This window comes from Halichoeres trimaculatus, unplaced genomic scaffold, assembly GCF_033239565.1.
Source record: "Halichoeres trimaculatus isolate MK-OKI-2021-1 unplaced genomic scaffold, fHalTri1.1 fHalTri1_scaffold_9, whole genome shotgun sequence".
NCBI lineage: Eukaryota > Metazoa > Chordata > Actinopteri > Labriformes > Labridae > Halichoeres > Halichoeres trimaculatus.
Window position 1 is genome coordinate 20,644,307 of NW_027437188.1, and position 25,323 is coordinate 20,669,629.

Genomic DNA, 25,323 nt, shown 5'->3' on the forward strand with positions numbered 1-25,323 from the left:
GAGGTACAATGAATTGGGAGGACAATGGCGTAAAAAGACTGGGGGCAAGAACACCAAAGCTGACTTGAAGGAGGGCCTAAGCCACCTCTACTTCCTGAGGAGTCTAAAGTCTTTAAATTTTGAATTTACCTGCAGGACATTACTGAGGATGCTCTGAGGATGCTCTGAGGATGCTCTGAGTCTGCGGTAGCCAGGGCAGCAGGCTGAGGGTAAGGCCAGTGATGGTGGCAGGGTGGAACTTGACTTTCTTACACTGATGACAGAGAGGATGACACTGTCAAAGCTGCATGCCATCATAAACAACATTTACTATCCACCTTTACAGCGTACCTGTTATACACAGAAGCACATTCAGTGAAAGACTCATTTCTCTAAAACTCACAGGACCACAAACTGTATAACTGCTTCCTCTGAGAATAACGCACTGTCTGTCACACCATCTTTTCCCCACACTATTCTGAACTAGACTCTCTGCTATAACTGTGGAATACACTGTGCATTAGCTTTATTGCTTTGATATACTTTAACTCACTTAATTATCTGTGTACTCTGAACTTCTAATTTTATTTAGTGTTTATTGCTGGTTTTATTTTGTACCTTCTTCTACTTCTACTTTGATATTCTTATTTCACGGTGTATAAGAGAGCCTTTTATAACCAACCTTCCCTCTGGGATTAATAAAGTACTTCTCATTCTGAAAAGTTTGAAAAGGTGCAGAGATTTGTCCGGTTGCCAATTTATTTTGTGACACATGCACTCAGGTGTAACGTCACCTGGAGGCTGTGCTGCTCTTTGACCGGGTTGTTGATTGACAAACCAAGCTCAACAATCAGACTACTTCAGGCTTTCATTCACGAGGCTGCAAGAAGGACAGAGTGGAACAACAAGAAGAAATATACACATTTATCTGACTTAAGTGTAAGAACTGTAGAAAATGGAGGCAGTGAGGAGGTGGAGGGCGGACTGGAGGTATCCCACTACTCTGCTGTGCATGTATGGATTCTTTAGTACAGTGAAACCACTGGAACCCTTCCTCATCCCATACTTAACAGGACCGGACAAGAATCTGACTGCAGAAGAGGTACAGACAAGAAATTGAGATAAATGACTAAATACATTTAAACTGGACAATATATGATGATATAACTCAGTCAGGAGGATTGCTTTGTGCAGACATCCTTGAGAGTTCTTTGGCTTTCACACCAGCACTTTATCAACCTAATGTCTTAAATACTCAGATCCATTCTTCTTTACTACCTGTGATTAGATTCATGTTATATTGTATAACAGCAACAGAGCTGCTTCATCACTTTAAAATCTTTGTAGCTAAAATACCTTTGTAGCAATCCTTATTAGCTAGCTTTTAACAGGTAAAAACATCCATTGAAGGTTATAAAACCTTGATTTATTACCATAAAGCAGTAAAATCCCTGTACTATGTTAAGTTAATTAATCTACTGGTGTTTTCTTATCAGGTTAACAACCAAATTTTTCCAGTGTGGACTTACTCCTACTTATCTGTGCTGGTGCCGGTGTTCCTGCTGACTGACTGGCTACGATACAAGCCTGTGGTTGTCTTCCAGTGTGTCGCCCTCTTCATCACCACTTCTTTGATACTATGGACAAAAACAGTACCAGCCATGCAGGCCACGCAGTTCTTCTATGGGGTGGTGACAGCCAGCGACGTGGCCTATTTTTCCTACATCTACAGGTCATCTACATCAGTTTAAAGGGCACCAGTGCACACAGTTGTCAGGATTTTTCAATCAGTGCATTTGGACAGGTTTGACATTTTGAATATGTTGTTTATTACAGTGTGATAGATCTGAAGAGGTACCGGAAGGCCACCTCTTACTGCCGCAGCGTTCAGCTCCTGGGATACACTGTGGGCTCTGTCCTGGGACAGCTTTTTGTCAGTTTTGATCTCATATCCTACAACAACATTGTGGTACTCACTCTGGTTCTCACTAGCATTGCTCTCCTCTTTTCTTGCCTCCTGCCAATGCCTCAGCAGAGCATGTTCTTTCACAGCAGAAAGAAAAAAATGATAGCAGATACAGAGGGGCATGAGCAAGAGGTTTGGGGTTCAAAAGAACTTGAGAACAATTCAAAGGTATCTCTGGAAAGCTTAAGGGTGGAGAGGAAAGGAGAAACAGAGGGTGACAAAGAGCCTGAGGCTGAGGAAGTTGAAAAATCTACTGGTGCTGTGGGCTGCACTGAAGTCCTTTGCCAGCTGTACAGGGATTTCCGCCTGTGTTATTCTTCCAGAAAGCTGCTCTACTGGTCATTGTGGTGGGCAATGGCCACCTGCGGCTACAACCAGACTGTAAACTATGTGCAGGTCAGTAAAGAAAGCAACAGACAAATATTAAAGTGACAAAGTAACATTAGCATAATGGATCATTGCAATGTAGGTGCTTTGGGAGCATGTGCAACCTTCTCAGAACTTTAGCATCTACAATGGAGGAGTGGAGGCAGTGTCCAACCTGTTAGGTAACCAAAATGATTTCAGTGCACAACATGGAATCAAACTGTTATCTAAACTATGATAATCTAAAATCTGTGTGCATTACAGGTGCAGCCACAGCCTATGGTATAGGTTTCACTGAGGTGAGATGGGAGCAGTGGGGGGAGCTGGCCCTGGGTGGTTTCTCTGGACTTGGGGCAGTTGCACTCTTCCTCATGACCTTCTTGGACAACATCTGGGTCTGCTATGTCTGTTACACCATTTTTAAGTGCCTGTACATGCTGCTGATAACAATCGCCATGTAAGAGCTGTCAACATCAAATATAGCTTTCTACACTGCATAATTACTCAGAAGTCTGACAAAGAAAAAAACAAACTCTACTCCCAGGTACCAGATTGCAACTGACCTATCTATGGAAAGATATGCGCTTGTGTTTGGAGCGAACAACTTTGGAGCATTGGCTCTTCAGACAATCATCACCTCTATTGTGGTTGACAGTGCGGCACTCGGCTTGAGCATCATTCCTCAGGTGAGTCACCTATTCAGGAAATATCAGGTAGAAGAGTTTTTATATCCATCAGACACTTAAAGAAACGTGTTTCAAACTGTGTGGTTGTTTTGCAGTTCACCATATATGCCAGCTACTTCTCCACCATTGCTGTCATATTTTCACTTCGAGGACTCTTTACCATTTGGAACACACAGAGAAGCAAAAACTCCACCTCTCCAGTCGAAAGTGAACCTCCTGGTGATGATGAACACAGATTCTGATGATGAAGGATTTCATACTTCAAATTAAGCTTTAAATTACTGACTGCAACATCAAGAACATCAATTTTTCTTTTTTATACAAAACAACTTGTACAAGATGTTATTTAAAAATCTGTATAAATGAATGGTGTGGTCAATTATTCTTACGTAAAATTCATTTTAATATATATATTTACTGTATATATTTACATATTAACTTAAAATTCTCTAATACCCAACATCAGTGGTTTTCAGTTCAGAAGCCATGTCTGGATGTGGTGACTGTAGTTCAGAAGCATTGTGCCTGGGACTCAACACGGCAGGGTGAGTAGAGATCAAGTCCCCCTTTGCGCAGCAGTCACTCTTTCTTGTATCTCGTGCCAACACAACAGGCCTTTTTTTTCCTTAAGTGAGAATAAATCGGCTTAAAAAGTTTCCTGCACAAATAAACAGTTTGGTTCTTCACAAATACAGTAAGTGGCAGTTCCCATTAGCTTTCCCAAGCAACAGTTCTGTCTTAACAAATCTTGTGTGGTACATAAACAAATACTGATATGCACAAAGAGCTCATTTCCTTAGAGAAAAATATGTACAGAGTTGCAGCATAATGAATGGGATACACTGTGTGCAATAACTTAGTTTTCAGCCAGTTTGATTATACAATGTGGTTCAGTAGAGGCCAGGCCAGTTCACAGGTTAAATAGAGAAGAGGGGATCAACCTCTCCCTCCGCACACACCATCATGTTGTCATGTAGCCATCGACAGTGTCAGTAGGACTGTCCATCATATTGTTCAATCTGGGACAAACTGCGATAGAAAATACAAATCCTTACAAACATTGTGTTTTAAAGCTACTTGTGAAACAAAACAGTGCAATAGGTGCAAGCACGCCAGTTGTTGACCCTGTAGTGGAGCTGAATGGATGGTTTGCTATAAGAAGGGATTCGTTGAGGAGCCGCTTGCTGGGTATTGTGCAGATGGAGCAGCACCCTGAAGGGACAGAGGGACACGGAATCAGAAAAAGTAGATTGTAACTCCATAAGAGCAAAGGGAATTCATGTTTATCTTAAATATGTTTTGTCAGCACAACTGAATAAGTTGAAATTAAATAACTCAATAATCTTCATTCATTTGATAAAATTGCAATGTAGCATAATTACACACTTTCTTAAGAAATACTTGTAACAAAAATAATAATACTTTCAACAACACTTCATTAATTAGGAATAAACATTACAAATAGCAATAACAACAAAAAACAAACCTTTTCATCCAGCTTTGGTCACTTTTCAATGAAAATTTATAAAAAGTGTGAACTTCACCTTATGAGTGCATTTTTTTTACCTCTATGTTTTGCTTGATATGTAAATATCTGTTTCTAGATTGCACTTACTTCATTATTCTATTTAAAATATTTTCATTGTACTGCTCTTCATGTTATACTTTTATGTTTGCTACTGTAACTCTGTAAATTTCCTTGCTGTGTGATGAATAAAGGATTATTTTATCTTACATAAATGTTCCAAACTGTTTGAGATAAATTACAAACCAGGAAATGTTAAAGGATATGGATTAATAGTGTTGCTGTTAGATTTCACCTCAAGGATTGAAATGATCAAGATGAATGTGCTTGTGCAAATCCATCCCTCTCAATTTACAGAGTGGGCTAAAATAAATTTATGATTCATTTGGAATGGGCACAGACTGAGAATTAGATTCCCTACGCTTCAGACAGTCAAAAACAAGAGAGGCCTGGCCCTGCCAAACCTCCAAGAATATCATTGTGCTGCTCAACCCTGGCCCTTGATAGGTTGGTGCAATTCTATTATTAGTATTTTCTGGGAAGGAAGGAGGTTGGATCAAACATGGAAGATTGGGGTTGAGTTGGGTGGTCTATGACACTAACTTCAAACCATGGACTCTAAACCAAAGGTTTAAACTGGGGTCAAATAGAGGCATAACAATGATCAATACACTAATAGAAAAAGGCTGCAAGACAAATTGCCCTCACTGGGAAAATAAAGACAACCTTGACGTCAAAAGTTTCTAACACTAAAGACAGAGTACACCTTTTAAAACAAACTTTTTTACACAGACCTACAAATCAGAGATTATTTCAATAAGGAGATAAAGCTAGATTCCCCACGTGAATTGAACAGATAAGGTGCAGCATAGTGTAATGCATACAAAGATCGATTCCCACTTGTCTCACAGCCTTGCTAGAGACAGGATGAAAAGCATGATGTTGATCACTCTCATGTTTTGTGACAATGTGTGAAAATTGGTACTAGGGCGAAGTGTGGAAAGGAGTGAAGTGCTGTATCTGGGAAATTTAACACGGGAAAATATACAAAGAAAAGACATATACCTGACTGGAATACTAATGGTGGCATCAAAGAAATCTTTCACAAGACAGAACACCCCTACTCAGAGAAACCAGATAGACATAGAGGAAACCCCCCCATGATATGGAAAAATTTCCACACAATTTAAGACTTCAACAATATCTGAACCACTTCAAAGGAGGCAAAACTGACTATTGTTAACTGACACCAAAGTTTATATAAAATGTTTCTTTTGATGTATCCTCATCAAGAAAAGCAAATAAAGCCCCTATAGCCCTTTTACTAACCAGGAAAGGGTTGCTTGACACCATAGGTCCAGCCATGGTCTGTCCAAAAGGTGTCACAACGGGCTTTGTCTGACCGTAAGCTGGATATCCTCCACCTGAAACACATTTTCTCTTGTTATTTATGTGACTCAGCTTTTCTGATTACATCTCTGATAAAAAATTACTGTCATTCTTGTTTAACATGGGCAAAACCAACTCTCAAGCAAACAGAATAGTCTGTCTCCAAACTGATGCAAAGACACACACCATTGGGTTGCTGAGGATAAGCAGGAGGCTGAGGAAAGGGACCCTGGCCGGGAAAGGGTTGCTGGAAAGTTCCACTAAAGCTGGTGGGGAGGTTGTAGGCTGAAGCGTTCCCAAATCCAGCTGGCATACTCATGGAACCTGTGCCAAATGATGCTGCAAGACAGTAGACAGCAGCTGGTTAAAGAAGCAAACAATTTTTATCCCATGGAAATCTTGTTTTAGTCAAAATTTTTATTTCAAGCACACACACACACGCATGCACACACACACGCATGCACGCAAATACCCATGCACATTCACACATAGGATAGGCGATTCACACAGGAAAACAGAAATTAAAAAATTGCTTCAATTATCTCTTTCTGCTCAAGAACAACTGGAAATAACTGCAAAGTCAATGTGTCCGCTGATGCCTGGCTATTAGTGAGGAACTAGTGAGGAACTGAGGAACAGCCCTACAATAAAACAAATGGAACTGACTGTAATTCCCTGTTAGTTTTACGTCACGAATAAGCCCAGCCAGAGCCAATGGAAAGAAGAGAGCACAAGGGAACCTACCAATGCTGAAGGGTAACCCTGCCTATGAAGGACTATTTTCAAGACTGTCTAGCATGATGAGAGCCCCAGACAAAGTACCAGACCCTTACTGCAGCTTTCATCTCTTTGGAGCACACAACTGAATGTTGAGGAAAGCACAGCTATGTTTTCACATAGTGAGCAATATGTGTGGTCAGCACTTCGGTTATTTGTGTGCTGTAATTATTTCAGCCACTCCTTCCCTGATTGTTTGCCACCTTGGTAGGCCTGAGAGTTAACCACCGCCAAGGCGGCAAAGGCTGTTCACAACGTTTTATAGACCCAAGTATGTCGCATAAAGAATATTTAGATCATCAATAACAGAAAGTTAAGAGGCTAGTTTACTGTACATGACACAAATTCACAGATAGGAGACATTGACAGAACATACCTGCTGCTGCAGCCGCAGCTGCTGCCATATTTGCTGCTCTGCCGTTGCTCTGGAATGGGTTGGTGGTTGGTGCTGGGGGAGCAACTCCAGAAACCACAAACGGGTTCGTTGACTGAGCTGCTGAAAAACATATGAAGTCACTACACAAGATCTGAAGTGTGAAACATGTTAAAACAGGGACAACTCTTGAATAATGCCCTAAATTGTTCAAATTGTTATAAAACATACTGCTTTCATCAAATTTAAGAGGATTTTTACATAAGACGAAACAATTTTCAGTATCAAGATTTTGACATGTTGCCTTGGTAAAATTTTGAACAAGAAATGTGGTTTAAATCAGCTGCAAACCATCAGAATCAATTCTTATTGATACATTTAAACAACATCCTAACTTCATTTGGGTTATTTGATATGCATTTATGGTCAGATTTGAATTTCCAAACACCATGTGTCTCAAGTAACACCAAACCAACAAAAAACTGCTTGAAAATTTGTTCACCTCCAAAACCTTGAGCCATGCCTGGCATGCCCTGTTGTGCTTGTGCTGTTGAGGCCCCAGTCTCTTGGCCAAAAACGACCCTGCAGTGAAAAAAGTCACATATGGTTATCAGAATTGCTGGCAAAATAATTAAAAAAAGACTAGAGGCCACCACATGGTCATCAGTATGTAAGTGCAGTTTGAATGGGTGAATATGCAAAGTGCTTTGAGTGGTCAGGTAGACTAGAAAGGAGATATATAAGTATATATAAGTACAGAGATCTATACCACCAAACAGCCGGTGTGATAAATGTGCACAAACAGTATGTGTGTAGGTTAAGTTGCTTGGCTAACAACCATATTATGGAGCTCACCATAGCAGGAGCCATAAAGATAAGTTTTTTTTTTACCAAACTGTCTCACCCTTGAGAGGTGCTGGTTGTGTTGTAAACACCGGTTGCAGGGACAGAAGGGCTAAAGACAGTATCAAGCTCAGCCAGAGCAGCATAGCGGTCTCCGCCTCCTGGCTGCCGTTGCGGCACACTGCCTACTCCTGCCGATAAAGCTGAGCTCACCCCACCAGGAATACCAGCTCCTAGAATAGAAGCACACAACAGGGAAACCAGGTTAGATCTATTCAATTTCTCAAGTGCAGGAAGAAGACTCTAAAATCAAAAGACACAAGACAAAAGGTCCCGAGAAAGCTGCCAAATCAACCTACTGAAAATAAGAAGGAATAAATGTTTAATCATTAGGTAATATGCATTTTCTAACAGTGAAATACAGCTTGTGATATGAACACAGAAACTAGCACCAGCCCTTTTGCACCACCGACACAATTCAAACCATGTGACTCTAACAGTCCTCAATAGAACGGATACATATAAAAACCTGTTTGCTTTAAAGCATTTTTAGAGCAAATAGGTGCTTCCATCATACCCAGTGGACAACTGTCTGAATGGTAACTGATAGTTGCACTTCGGCCAGCTTTATGAATTTGGACAAGAAAAATGGTTAACCTGTCTAAAAACACAACAAAGCCTTGGCTTGGCGAACAGCTAAAAAGGATTTGAATGATCACAAGAGGAAGATCATAAGTTCTGTTTTAGAAGAGTCTAGAGAGGGGAGAAGACTCAAAAGGACTTCATTCTAACACAATGTCTCAATAGATGCAACTTCTTTTGGTTAGACTCTTTCCCTAAAGGCTCGGACCTATGAAACAGGCTAGGCAGGAGAAGTTTACCTTGCTCTGTTATGGCAGAGCTAAACACGTTATCCAGGTCAGCCAGGGCTGCGTATTTATCGGCAGGGACGCTAGAACTCTGTACAACATCTCTGCCAGCTCCTGTGGAGTTACTCTGGGAGGAGGAACTGAAGGATCCAAAGTCAGCACTACACGATTTGGGGAAGTTGTCAAAATTTGCAAAATTGGCATTTGCTAGTCCCCCTGTGGCGCTACCTGTATGAAAGAGAAAAATTAAAAAGTCATGAGGGGGACCTGGATTGTTGGCTCTAAGAAACAAATTCACAGGGTAGAAAGATGGGTAAAAAGCTGCAAGGAGAGCAAAGTTGGGATGGAGTCAGTTCTGGGGCTGGGCTACCATCTAGGGGATGGTTAGCAACACTATTTAAACAGATTCTACAACAATGCAGTATGATGGTCCTCCGTTTGCCTACAAACCCTGAACAATAATACTATCACCTATTTATGGCACACAAGGTGCAGACACAAAAGAAAACCGCTCTAGATGCATCATTGTACTCTGTCAAGAGATCAAACAAATCAAGAAAGCAGGCACACAACTAATGATGGTTATAGCTTCTAACATTCAAGGAAAACAGAACAAGAAGGAAAAATTACCATTAACCTGAAGAGGACAAGTAACAAGTCTAGTTCAGTCACTATTACACCCAAAACCTTTTTGATGCCTTTCATTTGTTTCACACTTGGACTTTTTTTTCCAAAAGCAATGCAAGTTTAAGTGCTTAATGTCTCAAATAATTTAATAAAGAAATATTCTGTAATAAATATCTACATCATAAGACTTAATTCTTAACTTAGAACAACAGAAGCTGTCTCATACACTCAGACACAGCATAGTCTTTGATATCCTAAAAAAAAAGAAAAGGTCATTTTAGTATCACACAAGTTAAATGTAGACCAATGGTTGAGTTGTTTCATGGCTAAATGTAAGAATAAATGACCTTTGAAATCGGCAAAAGGAAAACTGTTGACCTGTAAAAGTACACAGGGTCAGAAACAATCGTGAATGCTACGGTTGATGTTCAAGATAACGTTTTTATCTGCTCATAGTGCTTTCCTTGTTTGTGAGCATGATGCCCTGGTAAAAGTAACAAACAGAGCATTTAAAGAAGCTTTTTTTATCTGAAGCATTCATAAACCATCTTTAAATTTCCATAAGAAATTAGGACTGAAGTGTGGCAGAGCTGGATCACATTTATCAGTTTTAGATGATGTTTTACTGAATTGGCAAGTATTTTTTCCTTTGTGCGGCTATGTATTTTTCAAAAATCAAGGTGCTTATTTATGTTCAAATTTATCAGTTTTAGATTATGGAGACGTCATCTATAGGCAAGCCACTCAAACTGCCAGTCCCAGTATACTATTCCACCCTAAGATTCATAACTGACAGACAGTTTCTCTATCAAACTTGTTCAGGCGGCTGGATAATGCTTGAAGTTCAAAGAGTAAGCAGTAAAATTGTTTGTTTTGTTTTTTTTTCCCATTTTTTCCTCCTATAGTTAATAATGTAGTATCCTCAATAGTGGTCCAAAGTAATCCAAGCAGCAATCCAACCTTATCAACCAGTAAGATTGTCAGCAACAGAGCACCATGCAAAGACACACAGTGCATCCACAGAGAAAATGATCAGAGAGACTACATGTTAGACACACTGGCAAGAAGAGGGTGAAAGCTGTTAAGAGGACAAGCCCAGAGAGAGACTTACTGTGTGCACCCTGGAGAGGCAGGGCAGAGGCAAACTCACCCACACTGCGGCTGGATGAGAGCACAGTGAACGCTGGCAGCCCAAAATTAAAGAGGGGAGGAAAGAAATGGTGCAATGAGCAATGTAAGACAGGGCGGAGAAACAACAGAACAAACTGAACCAAAGGTAAAATTAAAAAGCATGAATTCACAGGAGACCAACATCTACTGAAGCAAAAGGATGATCTACATGAGACAGGATAGACAGCGAGTGAAAGACAGAACAATCAGTGTCTGGAGGAAAAGGGTATCCTTACAAAGCCACAAGAGAAAAAGGAGCGTAACTTGTCAGGGAGTAAGCATACTAATCAGACCACTGTGCTGTGCTATGAAAGTCCAACATTATCCAGCAGAGGGCACTACAGTGTGCAACAAAAAGGTTTGGGGAGCAGAGGACATGCATGTGTGACCATTATCATTCAAGCTTATGTCGTTATGTTTGAGTGTTGTGTGTATCAGATGTCCAGTGAAGAGAACTTGCTCTACCTGTATTTGAGGGATTGAAGGGGGTTTGGGGTGCTGAGGGGAAACCACCTGACGACCCAGACACGCTCCCAAATGCATCGAAATTAGCAAAGTCTGCATTTGCGTTGGTATTCTGTGTTGCTGGAGGTGGTGACAGGGTGAGGGCCAGACAGACAGATGAACAAAACAAAGCACAATAAGAGGAAAACACTGGATGAGATAAAAAATAGAATGGATTATCCATATAATGAAAAAAAGCATGAACAACAAAACAAATACAATGGATTATGTGCTAAATATGAGAGATAATCGAGTGATGTAATGTAATAGAGTGCATGGGGATTAAAAGGCAGACAAGATAGTCTAGATATTGTTCACCCTCTCCCAGGAAATACTAACAGGACCTCTTGTTGAGCATAGTGCAGTGTGTGTGTGTGTGTGTGTGTGTTTGAAGCTCTACACACACCACTGATCTCAGCGGTGTAAATCTGTGCTTATTTTTGCAATGAGGAAATGTGAGGATGCCATGTTAGTCACTGCTATAAGAGTCTTGATGGCTCTTTGAGGGGAAATGAGAGGACATTATCCTCCATGGAAAGCAAACACTAATAGCCCTATGTTACAGGCATTAGTAACCATGGAGATGTGTCTGTCCTAGCATCCACAGTAGTCTTTTAAAATGTAAGGCCATGTTTCTTAATCATGGAAGAGCATGGCTGACATTCAAATCATTCTGCATGATCTTGAACTTCTGCCTCCGTCTATCTGGACGGATGGTAATTGGTATTCACCATCAATCAGCATGCAGCTTTCTCTTTTAAACACCTCCTGCATTTTAAATGACTTTAATATTACTTGAGATTAGCTCGTCCAGCATTTTAATACTGTTTTTTTTTTCACAAAAAGAGGCACATGTTGTAGGCTCATTTCTGGCATTACCTTGCAACCCAATTTACTACAAGCCTGTGCCCTACACTTTGCTGACCAAGTTAAGGTGCAATCTTTAAAATCCTCATCACAGTGTCAACAATCCCACATCGGATAAACTACACAGTCATACATTTGTGTGTTTCTTACTTGTGTGGCTGTTGAAATGTGCAAAGTTAACAAAACTGGAGCTGGCGCCAGCATTCATGTTGGGCGGGGCGGCAAAGATGTCTCCACCCAAGTCACTGAGGAGGTCAAACCTCTTGTCATGGAACTGCTGCTGGTGGGTTTGTCCACGGCTCACCACTGGAGACTAGAGAAGACAAGATAATGATTTCATTAAAACTGTCGGCGTGTTTGCCTCAGGATGCATTTAAACATAGATCTCTGAGTTCTTACACAACTTTAAGACAGTGAGTAAGGAAGACAGATTGCCTTTTGAAGCTAGGTGAGTTGTCTCTATGTGCTATGAGGGACCCTACATTCTTATAAAGAAGAGGTACAGTATCTGTTTCAGTGAGACCATTGGGCCAATAGCTAAAAAAAATCTGTATCAAAATTATAGAGCACTAAGGCATGACATCATCTTGTTTGATCATCTATTTTTCAGATAAAGAAACTATTTATTGGTCCAAGAGTAACTTCACTAAATTCCAAAAGCCAATATTTCTCTTTATCAGGAAGATTTGTCAGTCTCTGTGGGCTTCTGTATCAAAGTGAACCAGTTTCTCACACAAGCTGTCAGACATTTTTAAACAAACTAAATATTCCTTTTTTCCACCTAAAAAGCTAAAATAAATTGGGAACTAAGATCGCGATGATGTTTTGTTGGTAATGTTGCAGAGAAGATGTATTCTATGATGATAATTCTGGTTTTATTTCATGACTTTTAGAATGTGGATGTAGCTGTAGCCTCAATAGCAAACTCAGCTTGTGTGTACTGCATGCACACACAGAAGAGATCTCACCTGATTAGGGGGGGTATTCTTGTTGAGGTGAAGGGAGGGGGCCGAGTCACCCAGCAGAGATTTTAGTGGTCTGACTTCAGGAGTGCTGCTGGTACTGCTGTTTGAGGAGCCAGAGATGGAAGCATGGACAGATGCCACTACTTTGGCTTGCTCCGGGGGTACGTACCTATCAAACAGTTTAAATATTGTGTTACACTCACCAACCAAAACCCAAAAAGAATGAAAAGTATACACTGCAGAATACAGGTGGTGCCTGTGTGAGTAAAAGTGCCTGTCTGTAGCACTGCTTGGCATGTTCAGGCAAGTACTGCTCCCTTTCATTAACATTGGGCAAACATTAGGAAAAGATAGAAGAATTACAGTCTAAACTTACAGGTGTTATGGATTTAAAGAACTATGTTTCTTATGCTGCAAAAACAACACAGTTATCAAGCTTTGGATATGATGAGCTGTCCTCACTTAACAAATATTTATTTAAGAAAATATTCTGTGTATTTCCACCGTTAGTTATACATTCATGTCAGGTCAACAACCATGCTAAATGTCATACATGGTTGAACCCTGAACCTCTTAACTTCTTGGAAAACTTCCTTTTACACCTAAAGCAGCTCAGCAGCAGTCGTGACCTACATTCTTTGCATTTAAAGACGCATATCTGCTGGCTTGCTGGGGGCTGACTGCTGTGGGCCGTCTGAAATACATTCCAAACAGAAAAAAAAAAAAGAAAAGGAACGCTACCTGTCTGCTCAGTGCGCACCGCCTGAGAAGCATTCATAAAACCCACTCACCATCTCTTCTTCTCATATTTTTCTTGAAGAAACTCTTTGACTTTTTGTGGTTCCCTGAAGTCTGGTACTGAGGAGGTCCTCTCGTCATAAAGGCCCAGCCAGATCTGCTTACACACCTGGAACAGACAGAGCAGCTGTGACAGATTTCTGAAGCAGAAACAGTATCAATTACTGCAAGACTGTTTAACCTTCATTACTAGCAGTTAACTTGTATAGCTAAAGAAAAAAGCGGCAAATCACACACAAAAATGTCAGGATAAGTCATTGATAAACACAGTGATGATAAAGTTAATTCCTCGTGTATGGCTATAGAGTGCAGGAGAAGGTCAAGAGTGTATTTACAAATGCTTAAGGGAGGTTCACCTGGTTTAACTGACTCTTTATCAGTCTGAGCCTCACATTTATCTGGCTTTAGCTCTTTGATAATTAGCATAGAAAAATATTTGCCTTATCTTGAAAAATGGATTTCTGAGCTTCATGCATGTTTGAGTTCAGTGACAATTGCCCCTCTCTAGCGGCTGGAGTCACGAGACCTTGGCTACATTTTTACTTCTTTAGCTTATGAAGTGACATAATGCACCCATGTGTCAATGAAAGATCTATGTTATTCATAATACTCAGAGTACTGAACCTATAACTGTAGGAAATACAGTATAAAGTGCTTTGTGTTTCAGCATGTCTTTTCAATGTAAAGTGCTCTCCCTGGGAATAAATTAAATTGATGTTAGCAGTAATTTTATATCAGCTTTCAGCATCATCTTGGCTGGTGTCTCCTTGATGTCTGCCTACTCTGACACTTTGCTACAGATTCTAATAGGCTGGGATCCCAGATGGCATTACTCCATTTCAAACTCTGTTTACCACAGCTAGCTTTTAAATGATCAGGCTACTCGGTTGCTGTGCACAGCAAATATTTGTTGCACTACTTTAGAGTTTCAGAATTTAAATAACTGGAATACACATAGACTTGTTGCCTCAAATTATAGCAAGCAATATTCTTTTGCTTTTCACTTAAAACATATTTTACCAATGCAACAAAGACTAAGAAGTAATATTCAAAAAAAATATTCTTATTTCCACCGGTGGGAAAAGCTATTCAATGTTGTTCCTGCCGCAATCTCTTTGAGCTCCTTACTCCGAGAACAAATATGACAAATATAACTTTGGCAGCTCCACTGTAGTAGATGGCACCGAAGAGTTACTCTATGTTGCTCATAGACTGTATAATATATATCACCTCAAAGTATATTAAATGTTTTTCATTTCTTCACTTGATAATATTGTTTTTTGTTGTAGTCAGTATGCTGTAGACATCGATGTTTTCTTTCTTTCTTTTTGGGTCAGTTGGTTTTAAATAATTTTGAATTTCATTTTTTACAGCGTGGAGGACTGATAAAATCATATTCATAGCACTTTTTTTAACGCAGTATCAGATTTTTTATGAGAAACATTGGTTAGACCAAGTGGCATTTGTCAGTTTCATTAACTGACCGTTTTTCACTCAATATTTCCTTTTCAACATTATTTTAACGCCACAGTAATTTACAAACTTGATACTCCATATTTTCAAGTGTGTGTGTATGTAAGACTGCAATTGACTTTCAGTATTTGAAAAAAAAAATAGAAAAGTTGTTTTTAACTAAAGAATTTTAACTTAAAGGTGCTATGAGGAGGATCTGTTTTAATTGCACTCCCTTGCCACCTTATGGCCCGGAGTCTCACACACATGTCGTAAATTAATTTTAGTGAGGTTTGTTTCGGAATTAAATGTAGATCGGATTGGAAAAAAAACCAAGACAACTTATTACTGGATAAAACGCACCGAGGCAAGGTAATTATCAGAACAGTTACTTTGGAATATTGTTTAAAATGTGGCATCAAGCAAACATTGTAGCAGCCGAATGTGTGTAGCAACATTGGCAGCCTGGTGCTCCTACGTATCTATAGGCTAACGTGACAGCAAGTAAACACAGTGAGTTTGCTTGTAGTTTAGTAGCGGTCTATATGTAGCCCAGCTGGCAGTGCTGTGCTCTAAGACATGTCTGTGATGTATAACATTGAGAATCCTGGTTAGCTAAAGTCCTGTCAGTCATCTTCCAAGCAGAGCTAATGTAACCTCACTCTTCATTTTATTGACAGACTCTCTTAGCCCTTGTGTTAGCCCTTAGCTTGGGCTGTATTACTCTCCCGATCAGCTTTCTAATGCTTTTCTGTCCTTTTTCTATCAGAAAGTTAGACTATTGTGTCCACCATCACTACAAAATTAATCACAGAAATCGTTTTCAGCAGAGAAAAACACAGACATCTCTACTCACTACCAAACCTCGTCAGCTGGTATGGCGTTGTCATAGAGACCTGTTTCTGTAGGAAATCACCAGTCCTATTCGACCCATCGGGAAGCTGAGAACTAGCAATTTACAATAACCCATAATCATCACTAATAGCGCTGATAATCTAATTTTAAAGTGTGGATTACAATCAGGCATATATCTAGAAGGGGAACTTTTTCAAGATCCCTTTTAAACTCCTCCCAGTCCCTCTAATTTGTCTTTTTAAATTTGAGTAATATTGTGTGATTCACATAAACATCTTCATTTTTTAGTTAACTGTGTGAAATATAGCAAATTATCACAATATTGTTAAATTGTGATAAATTGTGATACTATTGTCAGTGACCTAAGTATCCTATATGCGTATAGTATCGTGAGGTTTTCGCTCACCCCTAATGTCCACAACTTTGAAAAGAGAAATCCTATCATGATTAGCTTTCAATGTTAATAAAAGTTGTTAAAACTAAACAAAACAGAGAGACTGCACATTCAGGATGTAACAGTGATGGTATAATGTTGACAGTGTGCAGTCTGAAAAGCACACCAGTCAAAGCAGAGCGAAACCTGACCTCAACCTGAACTGCTGTGACAGAGCTGACACTTGCCGTGCTCACCTCATTTCCATGTTTCTGTAGGAACTCGATTTCCTGTTGCGTGAAGGTTGTCATGGAGATGGACTTAACTCTGTGGGGTGGATTCAGTCCACGTCTGTGGGTGAAGAAATGAAAACTGGGGTCAATTTAATGAAATGACAGTTTATGACAGCATCATGCGGACAAACTCCTGATCCCGCCTCCTTTTAATTAGCAAAAAGCTGACAGGCTGCTGTGACAGAATTACAGGCAGAAATCACAAACAATGACAGAAAAAGACAAGGAGTGAACAGAACAAAGGAAGTGGGTGAAACTCTCTCCTAATTGCTGCTGACTGCACTGAGGCTGTCAGCACAGTTAGGGAGAGAGTGAGCTCCCTTAATATAGAAACTTCTATTATGCAGTAACACCCATTAGGCCACACAAGCCCTGCTCATATTCCCGAGAAGGTCACAGCTCATGCCACAACAGCCCAAATTAAAAACGCCTGGTAGCTGTAATAGTGAGAAAGAGAGACAGCATTAAGCTTCTGCATCAAGCTCAAGGCCTGCTTGTGAGTGAATATGCAGTACTGGCTTCAAGGTTGCCACATGTTTTGTCTGTGAAGGTGACCAATCAGCATTCAGCATGCAAGCAGATTATTTCAACTGTGATCAGAGTGTGACTGCTGAGCAACACAGCGATAAGAGGAGGGAAAAGACTGCAGTATTATCTGATATAAAACTTAACTACAACCATCAGGCCTCAAAAAAACAACACAGATTTAAAGTTCCTCTATATTTACCACAACTGAAGCAAAAGCCAGGCAACTAATTCAAATGAGTCATCAGTCAAACATGATTAAGATTCTTTTTACATCTAATGTGACCTTAAATGTCTCTTCACTCCTTGTCCAAACCTGCCTTGTAGCAAATGTCAGCAGCATAATGGCAGCATCTGCATTCTTCAATGAGCGCCCTTCACAGGACTGAAGAGCACCCCGAAGCATTTTGACAGCACTTTAAGTAAAATTAATACGCTTTTTTAATCAAATTCAACTGAAAATATACACTAACTGACTTCAAATTAACCACAATGAATGTGATGGAATGTTTTACATCCAGAAACAAGCGTTACTTTGATATAGATATGATATTAAAGGAAATCTTGTGATTAAGTTACTTGTTAACCAATGGTACAATATCATCCATTCACACATAACTCACCTATCCATCTCTTCAGTTGACTTTGATTTTTTCACTTTTAGATTGAGAACGAGATGTGCAATGGTGAATAATTGGTGAAGAAACAATTTTATTTTGACCTTTTAAAGGGGACATATCGTGCTTGTTTCTCCTTTTCACTATGCCAGACTAGGATGCCTGTAAAGCATTTCTGCCCTCAGTACAAGTCATTTAGTTCCTTCATTGCCCCACAATAGTGTTCTCAATATCCTCAGTTTAGGCCATTCTGAAGATCTTGTTGAAACGCTCCGTTTCCAGAATGACCTCCAGTAACCTCGCAACGTCACAGCCCTTTGTGCTCCGATTGGTCAGTTCTATCAGAGGGGCGGAGGGGGTAGAGCCAGGGGGCAGTTTTTGCAGCATGGCAGTATTTACAAAATCGCCACATTGAATGGAGCAGACCGAGCAAGTTTGCTGTTTGCCAAAAGTTCACCGTAAGGCATTGATAGTAGCGCTGCACGATTAAGGGAAAAGGTGCGATTTGCGATTAGGTGGACAATATTGCGATTGTGCTTGCCATTTAATAAAAAAAGTTGTGTTATGATGAGTCTACAGACTTGCTTGGTTATCATGGAGAAAAATCTGAATTGCATGTGCTGTGATTGCGATTGCGATAACCTCTTTTGCGATAACGTAATTGCATGTGCTGACATTGCGATTGCGATAATTGTGCAGCCCTAATTGATAGCACTAATAAAATGGCAGAGTGTAGGATACGTCCTTTTGTATTGGACCCCGAGTCAGACCCGGATGGTTCTGAAGCTCAGGAGGAAGAAAATCCACCTCGACACAGATCATCTCAGGACGCTTCAGTGTGGTGAGTCAAACCGGTACTGTAACATGTATAGTTTATACGTTTATACTCGGCTCTTGGTGGGTGTATCCCTCGGTGGCGGTTGTGTGACTAACTGACATCACAGAGGAGGAGCTGCTTTATCAGATTACTCCAATAAAAAAGAAAGGATCCTCGTGTCGTCACGAAGGTCGAAATCTCGCGGCCAACTGGCAATGACCTATTTTCAGAGGCATCAAATCTCGTTCTAAGATATCAGAAAAAATACAATATCTCATTTTTTGAAAATTCAGGGGGTGAAAGGTCTTGTTTTCAAATGTATTATATTATATGTAAGTATTACATCAGGGATCAGCATGATATGTAATAATCAATTGATTATTGTTGCACTGTGGTAAATGTTGCTCATTAGCTAACATGTCAAACAGATTATCAATAGGTTGGTATCTTCAGTACACAGACCAGGCTGATTTATCTGTAAAGCTCATGCTTCTAGCACATTCAAGCAAACATGTTTTAGTAGGGCATCAAAGATTTTCTTCTCCCTCCATGAAGCAAGTATGTGGTTGGGACTTTGGATTGTCTGGCAATCGTATGGGCCCAGTTTCTCAAACATTGTCATAAAGTATGTGGCCTGTTTGCCAAGTTCTTTGATCGGGTAGCTGTTTGTATCCACATATCCTTTTGCTAACAATGGCTGTGCAATGAGCTAAAGTTTCCCTGATTCAGCTCTTTTGGCTAATGGGTGAAATCGCAAATTAACAAACTTGGATTTATCATTTTATTGCAGATTCTTCTTTAAACATGCACAGAGCAAAGAGTAAAGAGCCTATTTTCACCACAACTTTTGTTTTGTGAGAAATCTTTCCATTGCTCCACAAACACTCACCATTTTTTCGTTGTTGAACTTAAAAAACAACTTGTGTGTGTGTGTGTGTGTGTGTGTGTGTGTGTGTGTGTGTGTGTTTCTTTCCTGTTGTGACATGCTTAAACAAGTCTTGAGTCCTTAAGGCACCTCTGGGTGCTACAGATCCACCACTGTGGGAAATTAGATCCTCTGTGTAACAATTACAAACACAATGTCATACACATAGGAGTCAGATCTTAAAGCCAGTGAAATTCTAGACAGGACTGTTGAATTATTTACTTCTGTTACCCCTTACACGGCTTGTTCTTATCTCCACCTATTCCTTACACATTCACCTATAAGCCAGCTGGTCTGCAAAGTTATCGATACATCCTCAACAGTCTGACCTGTTAAACAATCCAGAAGCCATTTATCACTCAACAATCTCTATTATAACTTTGGAGATTAAAAACACACACATATACAGCGCAAAAAATCCCATTTCATCTATATCCAGTTGTTGCTGTTGGGTGTAACACTTAGCCAACATGAGACAGTAAAGTAAAGCAAGGCTAAACAACTGAATGTCTGACATGTCACAATACTGCTTTCCTTTATTGTCTACCGGATCCATCTCAGAAATCAAACAATGTCAAGTGACGTAAAGGCTCAAAAGACTGAATGATGCTGGATCTATTCATATTGTTGTTTATGTAACTCATGAAAACCATAAAACCCATACGAAATAAACCCCCTCGTCTGTGCATCACAAAAGTTATCCAAATGTATCTGTAGGAAAACAGAAGACGGAGTGTGTGAGTTGATTTCGCAGAGCCCTGCGGTAGGTGAGTGATATGATATCCCACAGTATTCTCAAGAAGATGAAACTAGGTCAGATACAGTGAGACAGCCTCCAAGCCCTAAAGGTCTCAAACCAAAGCAGGATCTCTTCACAGTTGTTCAGTTCTGGTGAACTGATAATGGTCTGTCTAGCTGCACGTTCTTCATTTGCTTGTGCCGTGTGTTAAATATACCAAAACTGTCAACCTTAAGGCATTTCTATCCTACAGCTGCTTTACAAACAAACAGGTGTTGTGAGGAAGACTGTGAATGGCATAATTATCAGGTTAATTTACATTCACACCCAAATCCAACTGCAATGGAAAATAAAACTTCCAGGTAATTCCTGAACATGTACTGAATTAGGGCTGCAGCTATCGAATATTTTAGTATTCGAGTATTCTACTGAAAATGCCATCGATTAATCGAGTAATCGGATAAAATACATTTGTGTTTAGTTAAAGACCAGTTATTTTTCAAATGAAAATGTTTCTCTTTAAGAAATAGAATTTTCTGATACAGCATGTCAATAAGAGCACTTGCTTTGGTAGCTCCAAAATCTGTAAACACACTTTGACACATTTTTTGTGCCCTGTACATCTCATCAAATGTTGTGGACCCAAATGGCATCCGTTTCGTAGAATGACCCATTAGTCTCCAAACTCCAGAAAAGAAGCTAGATTTGTTGCTAGTTGCTATTTTGTATAAGAGGTAGCTTCAGGGCCTGAAAACTCTCTTAATATGGCCTCAGCTCTATTTGAAATATCACTCTTTGATCTTTTTAAAAATTAAACGATTCCTCGAGGTGGAGAAAATAACTCGAGTAATTTTGTAATCGAGTACCTCGAATCATTCGAGGAATCGTTTCAGCTCTATACTGAATATGTAACAATCCCACTTAGTCATCAGCCCTCTAGACCCAAACATCCCCAATTTTGCAGTTAACGCCAATTATATTAAATAAAGCACTAAGAAAAAGCTTCTCACATTGTAATACTTCACTCATCTAGTAATATCTGTGTCGGGTAATAACTGAGGCTTGTATACTAAGCTCACCTAATTTTGCATCGTGTCTGCTGGGTAGAACAGTGTGTCAGAGAACAGTTTCACATATTGCTCAGTAAAATAATTATGACCTAGTCACTGCTGTGTATCAGACCAGCTCATTTGCAAACTGTAACAGCTCCAGGGTGAGAGGAATTGGCAATGAATGGTAAGTCTCAAATGAGAGGAAAAAGCTGTGCGCCTTCCTTCAATATGCTGCTGCAAGAGAGTATGAAAAGCTAAACTTCACACTTGAACAGTTTTCTTGATAATATTGAGAACAAATCATACCAGATCTTTGTTTTCTAAGGTTCAAGGTGTTTCAAAGACACTGCAACTTCCTGAGAAATCATATGTAAAATGCAAGAAGATCTCTGTTCATTGGCCTGTGATTAATATCCTCCTGGACAGTTGGTGCCGGTGACACGGCCGACCTTTCTGTTATGCTCTGGTCTCTGCTCAAGCCCTGCTTACACAGAGACACATGGGCCAAGTGGGGTTATTTCCTGCACCAAGCAATTCTCTAGAAAGAGACATTGTGAGTGGTGTTCCTCCTGGGAACGCCCCCACCTTCATAAGGAATGTGTTTACTTTGGAGATTCCAACTCCACCCCATTAAACAGCCACAACTATGCTGGGGGGAGTCAGTCGTTTAACGAGAGGTCGTCTCACTGTCACTCAAACCCAACTAAATACTGTTAACACAGAGGAAAGGGTTTTTGGTTGCCTTTGCAGTAACTGTAGCCAACATATGTATTTTTTAGAATTAACAATAATAAAAATTTATACTCAGAAATTTAGCCTCATGTGAATAATGCAAACAGGCTGCAAAGTTGAGTTTCTGTCGAATAGTTAATGCTCTGATGTCAAATGAAAACATCGCACAAACCCTTCTCTGTAAATTGTGAAGAGCAGTAACAGGTAGACCTAAGACAGAAACAAAAAACATATCATGCCTGAGCATGAATCTCGAGATCAGCTCTCACAAATCCTGACACCTTGCCTTGCTTGAACTAACAAGACAGAGAGAGGCAGCCAGTGACCTCTCTGCCACTTCCTTTGGCACATGTTACAGCGCATGCTGCTGATGTAGCAGCACAGGGGGGCCAAACCACTTCCTGAGTCTACAGTCACACCAGGTTTCCTGTATGCATCAGTCCTTTCAAACTCATGCTCTTCTGATGGAAACAACTTTGCAAATGACATTCCAACAACAACATGATTTGTCTTGGTAAATTTAGATGCGAGTCACAGCATGTGGAGATGGAAGAGAAATTGTGAACAGCAATCTGAAACTGTAAGGGCTCAAATAATTCGCATACAACAGGATTTAATACTATAGGTTAAGCAGATGAGAAAGTCACAGTGGAGCTCCAGCAGACCTACTGTTGAGGTGAAACAGAGGGCAAACTCTGCACTCAGCAAGCACACTCTTAATCTCTTTCTTCTAATGCTACGCTAAATAAACTCCACATTTCAAGTGCAAAAAAGCACTTTGTGCAGCCTAAGGTCACAAACGGAGTCAAATAAGGATGCATTCAGATTCTCATCTGTTCCTCTGTCTAAATGAGTAACAAGTGCTTTCCCTTTCTGCTGCAACATTAAAGGAATACTTATGATGAAAGACGGGAATTTTATTTTGATAAAGCATAAAAAAGGACTTACATTGGCTGCTTAATGTCTGCAAGATAGAAGACTGAACAGCTTTTACAATAACTTGTTAACAGCAAACTGATACTCAGCTTACCCCCAAATGTTGCTGCATTCACAAAGACTTATGGCTGGTTATACAGTTTATATTAATGGAAAAGGGAGCATAAATAGAGCTTGAGCTAGATGAGACAGAATTGATTTGCAATGAAGCGATATCAAACACTTAAAACTACTATGTCTGGTAACTACTTCTAGTAAATTTAGATTTAAATTTAGAGTGTATGTATTTAGATGTAAATTTAGAGTAAATTTAGATCTACAATCCCTTTTTAAAAGTTGCAATGCAGGGGCTAAACTCTACTCTAATTTTTCAGAAATGTGTGTTAATGAACACGTTTCCTGTGAGCCAGATGTCAAATCGCTACCATCAGAGAGCACTGAGATCCGCAATATTCTCTAGAGAACTGGTATTATGAGAAGATTAGTACAATCATATGCAATAGCAATAAAATAGAGCAAACATTACCACAAACCTGTATGCCCATCAAGTATTTGTGTTGCAACTAGTAAAATCTTTAAAAGAATATTGCAATTATCGGTCAATCTATACCACAAACACCAACAAACCAAAAACCTCTCTAGCATGCATCATTTGACAGCTGAATTGTGGTGGGATGTCTTCAGCGGAATAAAAAGAAATGGAATGCTTTACTAATCCTAAATCACAAGCTGCAGATGCTTGGTTACACAACTGCACAGCAAAGCTTTAAATCAGTCAGGCAAACGCTATCTAAGGTCGCATCATCGAGCCAACCCAAAACAATCACTCCTTTGGATGTGTTACACTGTTATTACTGATAAATAATGGACAAACCGTTGGGTTGGCATCGTGGAAAGACTGTTGATGCATGAGGATGACCCAAGTAGTACTTATAAATATGTTATCACCGGACTGATTATAACTCATGGGTCTACATTGCGTTGCAAGTCGCATCTTAAGATCATGGGACTACCCCAAGCCCAGCAAGTGTCTAGCATTGTTTAATATTTAGCAACAAGAAATTTTCATTCTTGGAACGGATTCATGTGTTATGTCTAAATCTACTCTCAAATATATAGATTTAAACCATCGACTATTTGATAACTGAATGTGTGCATACATAAATGTGTCTTTGTACATAGGGGATAACCACTGGATATGTTATAAGGCAGTGTTTAAGACGTTACAGCAACTGGTAGCTAGTGGCAGCTGGCCACTGACTCACTTGCAAAACCAGTAGCAAGTCTGGTGTATTTTCTGGGTGGCTTTAAAAGCCAAAGTTAGCCGGTGCCAGTACGGTGATTCCTAAGTTAGCTTGCTCTGCTAAACACTGACACCTCTATGTACCCCGCCCAATACAGTGCAGCAAGACAATGTCAAAACAGCGAAACTCACATTGGCACAACTGGATGACTGTTACCGTTAGCTTGCGCTAGATGGCTAACTGGATATGGTTTTTCGCGTGTGGCTCACATGGAACCAAAACGTTATTTAGTGTGCGCCATGTCTAAGCTAAGGTCACTTAGCAACTCCAAACTTACAGGATGCCAGAGCAGGAGGTACACACGAAGGAGCCCACAGTCATATTGGCATAGGTAGGGCCGCGCTGGTCGCAGTCAAAGCACTTTCTGTTGGGAGGCAAACTCGTCATTTCTCTCAGCATCTTCAGGTGCTTCTCCTCTTGTTTTCGTTTCGCACTCGCCGCCATGGTGAGGGATTAGATAAACCAAAGGAGGGCCGACGGGTCCGCTACAACTAATAAAAAGATCTGTGCTTTTGGGACAAATGCCGGTCCGTGCTAAAGACGGGGTGGGAGTAAGTCGGTAGCTCTGTTGTCAGGGGGCCTCGCGTCTCCTCAAACAAGGAGTTCGAGGCGTTGGAACCACGGTTTCCAACAGAGCAAAATGCATCCTGCTGTCTACTTCCGCTTTCGTTTAATCCCGTTACGCCGACCACACAGCATGTTTTTGGGTCATATATCTTTTACATATTCCTTACAGTTTTTTAAATTAAAAAATAGGTCTTTTACAAGACAAGCATACCTTTAGCACCGACAGTGGTTCTTCATCGTTTTAAACATTTCGATTCAAAACTGTAAAAGCAAGGCGAAATACGCCGTGTCACAAACGTATGAGAACATTTCCGGTGACTATTCAAAGGACAGCTTTAGCTGTCAGGCGAAAAGTACTGTAAATAATAGTTGAATACCCTCTATAACGCTAGTGACCAACATTAAACGAGAGACAAACTATCTTGCCTACTC

General features: G+C 40.1%; 2 protein-coding genes across 7 annotated transcripts; one reads left to right on the forward strand and one right to left on the reverse strand.

Annotated features, from left to right (window-relative positions):
- Window positions 1-934: 934 nt before the first annotated feature.
- slc19a3a (solute carrier family 19 member 3a) lies at window positions 935-3,372 on the forward strand. The gene is made up of 7 exons (XM_074679670.1): window positions 935-1,081; window positions 1,476-1,711; window positions 1,816-2,341; window positions 2,415-2,493; window positions 2,576-2,768; window positions 2,856-2,997; window positions 3,093-3,372. Exons 1-7 carry the CDS (start codon window positions 935-937, stop codon window positions 3,237-3,239), a joined length of 1,470 nt encoding a protein of 489 aa, XP_074535771.1. The 3' UTR covers window positions 3,240-3,372.
- On the reverse strand, window positions 3,341-24,969 carry agfg1a (ArfGAP with FG repeats 1a). Of its 6 annotated transcripts, none has more exons than XM_074679665.1 (14): window positions 24,602-24,969; window positions 16,642-16,735; window positions 13,698-13,813; window positions 12,910-13,075; window positions 12,092-12,254; window positions 11,036-11,155; window positions 10,512-10,583; window positions 8,786-9,001; window positions 7,966-8,137; window positions 7,564-7,643; window positions 7,065-7,181; window positions 6,098-6,250; window positions 5,852-5,946; window positions 3,341-4,209 (listed from the first exon to the last, which is right to left on the reverse strand). In XM_074679665.1, exons 1-14 carry the CDS (start codon window positions 24,766-24,768, stop codon window positions 4,150-4,152), a joined length of 1,791 nt encoding a protein of 596 aa, XP_074535766.1. In that variant the 5' UTR covers window positions 24,769-24,969; the 3' UTR covers window positions 3,341-4,149. The 6 variants fall into 6 exon arrangements, with proteins under 6 accessions (XP_074535766.1, XP_074535765.1, XP_074535767.1 ...); XM_074679664.1 differs by having other exon boundaries at window positions 7,065-7,184; XM_074679666.1 differs by lacking the exon at window positions 10,512-10,583 and having other exon boundaries at window positions 7,065-7,184.
- Window positions 24,970-25,323: the final 354 nt, after the last annotated feature.

Bases quoted from the DNA above. Each gene is read 5' to 3' on its own strand.
- slc19a3a (XM_074679670.1), top strand. From the start codon at position 935: ATGGAGGCAGTGAGGAGGTGGAGGGCGGACTGGAGGTATCCCACTACT. The intron at 1,712-1,815 runs GTCATCTACATC...TGTTTATTACAG, and splicing joins TATTTTTCCTACATCTACAG to TGTGATAGATCTGAAGAGGT. The intron at 2,494-2,575 runs GTAACCAAAATG...TGTGCATTACAG, and splicing joins GGCAGTGTCCAACCTGTTAG to GTGCAGCCACAGCCTATGGT.
- agfg1a (XM_074679664.1), bottom strand. From the start codon at position 24,768: ATGGCGGCGAGTGCGAAACGAAAACAAGAGGAGAAGCACCTGAAGATG. The intron at 8,138-8,785 runs GTAAACTTCTCC...CTTCTATTCTAG, and splicing joins CTCTGCCATAACAGAGCAAG to GAGCTGGTATTCCTGGTGGG. The intron at 6,251-7,064 runs GTATGTTCTGTC...ACTGTCTTGCAG, and splicing joins AGCTGCGGCTGCAGCAGCAG to CATCATTTGGCACAGGTTCC.